The 3,983-nt window shown below is 41.6% G+C and overlaps 1 protein-coding gene across 1 annotated transcript in view; it reads left to right on the top strand.

Annotated features, from left to right (window-relative positions):
- DDX43 (DEAD-box helicase 43) overlaps positions 1 to 3,983 on the top strand; it is a 98,763-nt gene that overhangs the window by 83,820 nt on the left and 10,960 nt on the right. Inside the window, exon 15 of the mRNA XM_019520332.1 lies at positions 2,028 to 2,166. Within this exon, the coding sequence (XP_019375877.1) occupies positions 2,028 to 2,166 (139 nt within the window). The remainder of the gene's footprint in view (positions 1 to 2,027; positions 2,167 to 3,983) is intronic.

Genomic DNA, 3,983 nt, shown 5'->3' with positions numbered 1-3,983 from the left:
GGCAGCTTTACACATGCCTTGTGGGGGGTTCATGGGGCTAGCGTCATTCAACAGGAGGGTTTGGTGGGATCAGGAGGAGTTTGGCAGGATGAGAGGGCTCTTCCCCTTCTTCTCTGCCCCCCCCCCCAACCAGGGGCTATTTTTACCCCTGAAACAAACAACCATCCATCTCCCACAGCAAACCAACCCCCCTACCCCAGCTTGCTTCCTCAGCTACTGGCACTAGCAAATGTGGGTCACACCACTACTGGGAGCAGCATGTGGGTTGAGGGGGAAGGGGGAGGAGCTGGGGGCCTAAAAATACCCTGGTGCCAGGGTGGGGGTAGGACATTTAGCCATGTAAGTGACTTGTGCTGTTAAATAGGTGTTTTAAATTCTATTCCTGTGCATTTCCCCTGGTCTAGGGGGACTTGCACACTGAGACCATGGATTTGCACTGCCAGGTACCTCTTCTCATCTTTTGAGGCATTGACTCCCCTCCCCTGCCCAACACAGCTGTCCCAGTGCCTGTGGAGGCCACTGGATGTAGGGGGTTCAATGTGTGTGGCAGTGTCTTGGTCAAAGTTTCCCGTCTGTGTGCCTTTCCTTGAGGAAACACAGCCTTGCCCCTTGTCTTGGGTCTTTCCACTTCTTTTGGATGGATTCTGGTAATTATCCACGGCTCTCCACAGCATTGACCTTCAGCTGCAGTTCTCCCCACAAATGATTTTTACTTGGGGGCAGTGGATGGGGTTTCAAAGAGCTCTGCCCTAATTAGCTCCCCCAGGTGCTAGATGTAAACTCATGTATAGTCTACCATTCCCTAGGGGAACGGTATAGGCAGTGAATAGAGATGGTATTTGTTATGGGGGGAAAGAATGCCAGTTTGCTTGGTAGTCTTCAGACCTATTTTTGGCTCCAGCCAACTTGGATGCTTAACAACAGCAATTTATCTTCTGTGCATGTGAGGGATTCCTAAGAGTTGTCTGGCTTTGTGCAGCTCCATATGTGCAAGGTGCTGCTGGGTATGCTACAAAGAGCTGGCAGCATGCATGTGAGTAAAAGCTCTGAAGGGGTAGTACTTTCACATCCACCCTGTGGGCAGTTAGACATTCAAAAAAAAAAAAAGTCCAGGCTAAGGGTGTCAAGTGTATGGCCTGTGGGCTGGATCCAGCTTGTGGAGCTGCTGTGTCTTGTCCAGTGGGGATGATGCCAGGGGGAAGTGGCCTGCTTTAGAAGCTGGGGCCCTTGGGCCCTGGTGAGCATGGCAGTCAGTGGCAGAGCAAGTGAAGTTTGATCAAGCCCCAACCACCCTGCAGCTGTTTCTCTTGTTGTCATTACCATGGCTCCAACTCCTTGGCCAGCAGTCATATACCCCATGCCAAAGCTGGTGTTGCCAGCACAGCACAGGGCACACAACAGTGGCATCCGGAGCTGCTGTTGTCCTGTGCCCCAGGCCGGAGCTGGAGCTGCTGTTGCTGTGTGCCTTGAACTGTATCTGGCCCCTAAGTATTCTTGCAGTCTAGAGCTAGTCTGGGGCCCAAGGTGAGTTTGACACCCCCCTGCCCCCCCGACAGGACCTAGTCTAGATCAGTGTTTTCCAACCAGTGTGCCAGAGCATGATGGTGTGCCATCAGAAACTTACAGGTGTGCCATGGAATTTTGCCGTGGCAGTGAACTCATAAGTATAGGGATGGAGGAATGCCTTAACAGATGTGCCACAGAAGGTTTTTGTGAATGTAAGTGTGCCTTGAACTGAAGAAGGTTGGGAAACACTGGTCTAGACGCATATAGACACTCCCTCTAGATATGTACTGTATGGAATAACAGAACATCACCCTTTTCCTTGACTCATTTCCGTATCTTAAAAATGGGGATAATGGTACTTTCTTATTTCCAGAGTTATGAGAATAAAAACAATATATCATTGGTAGTAGGTAGTTTTTAAGTATTTAAAAAGATTGTTTTATACAATAAAGTCTTAAATTAGTGCATGTTTTCTTTGTTTTGTGAATTACGGGGCTATTTTTCTTTTGCATTTACTTCAGGAAAAGTCAGAATACTGATAGCTACAGATCTAGCATCTCGTGGACTTGATGTACATGATGTTACTCACGTTTTTAATTTTGATTTCCCACGGAACATTGAAGAGTATGTTCACAGAGTAGGTCGTACTGGACGAGCAGGGTAAGTGCTTAAGAAAATAGGTGATCTCTCTTCATTTTAAAATATCATAACTGCTCCTTGGAATATTAGTATTTTCTCTCTCTAGAGTTAAGACAAGCGGTAATGTAAGATTTTAGTGTTGATACAATGCAAGTAAAAACTGCTCCTATGGTAAGATGTGTGTAACAATGAATTTCAAATAGAATCATTCTGGGTTTTGGTATTATGTGTTATGAAATCAACTATGGTACCTCTTTTTTCTTTTTTTTTAAGACAAGCCAATATTTGGGTTTTCTGGCAATTGCCTACTTGTGGGGAATACTTGAAAATAGGTTTAAGCAATTGTAATATCCTAACTTAGAAAAGTTTACAATACAGGTGTTTTAGAACAGGGGTGTCAAATTAATAAGGCCTCACTGGCTAAATGAGTAACATAGGTCCAGTCTGTGAGCCAGATCAGGGCTGGTCAGATGTAGGTGGCGTGTGCAGCACTTGGAGCCAATCTGTCACATGCTGCATGTCGCATGTGAGTCCAGTCTGAGGCCCACAAGTAACACTACAGGCCTCTGCAGGCTGTATCTTTGACAGCCCTGTTCTAAAATAATACTTACTTGTTTAGTATGTTTTTTCCCCTATTTCCTTTATAAATTACAGATTACTATATAAAATTCTCCATCAGTTGGCTCTTTCAAATTTGTCCAGAGGCACACTTTAGATTCCAAATTTTCATTTTACAACTGTAGTGTAGCTTGCTGGTGTTCAGAGTCTGTAAACACTAGATTGCAGAACAGGATACTGTTATACTTTTAAAAAAATGTAAATTTTTCATTTCAAATTTTAAAAGATTTGTTTTTTGATAATGACAGGTTTAGGCCTTAATAACACAGATTATTTAAATTATTTTAAATTAAATGTTTTAAGAATTCATGGAATCATAGAAAAGTAGGGCTGAAAGGGACCTCTGGAAGACATCTAATCTAACCCTCTGCTTGAGGTAGGATCATCCCTATCCAAACCATCCTAGAAAAATCCTTATCTAACCTCTTACTAAAACTGCCTGGTCGACCTTGTTGCTCAACCATGTAACACCCTAACCTGTCACCAGTAAAGTAGGGGGACAGTGGCAGCAAGTGTCCTGCTGCTGTAAGTTTATACAGCAAAAATACATTTGCTGCTGATGGTTTTAAAGAAAGTTGCACTGTTGAAATGGTGGCATTCATTGGCTAAACACCTGCATCCATGGTTTAAGATGCTAAGCCAAGCCTTGGAAGAAAAGGCCTCTTCTACAAGCAAAGAGTATTTTATTTGTTTCAGTTTATTCAGCTAGTTTAGTTCAGTGAATTTTTCATATGGACTTGAGAAATAATTGGAAATTTAGGTTGGGGGAGTAGAAAAGCTTATTTTCTTCTTCTAAGCCATGAATCAAAAGAAGGCAAAAATGGAAGATGTCTAATAGTTCTAATACTGAAAAATATGGTGATAGGAAACATTTGGTTCAGTTAACTAAGACTAGATTGTACTTCCTTTTAATTAAACCTTAAATGCAAAAATATTTTGGTAAGTAAAAGATAATGTATTTAAAACTTTTAAAGTAATTTTATTTAACTTTTAAAATGCTGGTTTTATACATCCTAGTTGAATTGGTTTCCATTTAGTTCTAAATATTTTATTGATATGAATTTATCAATATTTAACGGTTAACATCCAATAAGAATTAATGTATGTTTATTTTTTTAAAAGAAAATAAAGAGTATAAATGCAAAATAGGATTTTAAATGATTATTTTAGATTAAGGTTTTCTGCTTCATAGTTTCATAGTTTCTAGGGTCGGAAGGGAC

This window comes from Gavialis gangeticus, unplaced genomic scaffold (assembly GCF_001723915.1).
Source record: "Gavialis gangeticus isolate Ggan-Ray unplaced genomic scaffold, GavGan_comp1, whole genome shotgun sequence".
NCBI classification, from domain to species: Eukaryota; Metazoa; Chordata; order Crocodylia; family Gavialidae; genus Gavialis; species Gavialis gangeticus.
The sequence above is the reverse complement of the archived record's forward strand: the minus strand, read 5'-3'. Positions and strand labels throughout refer to the sequence as shown.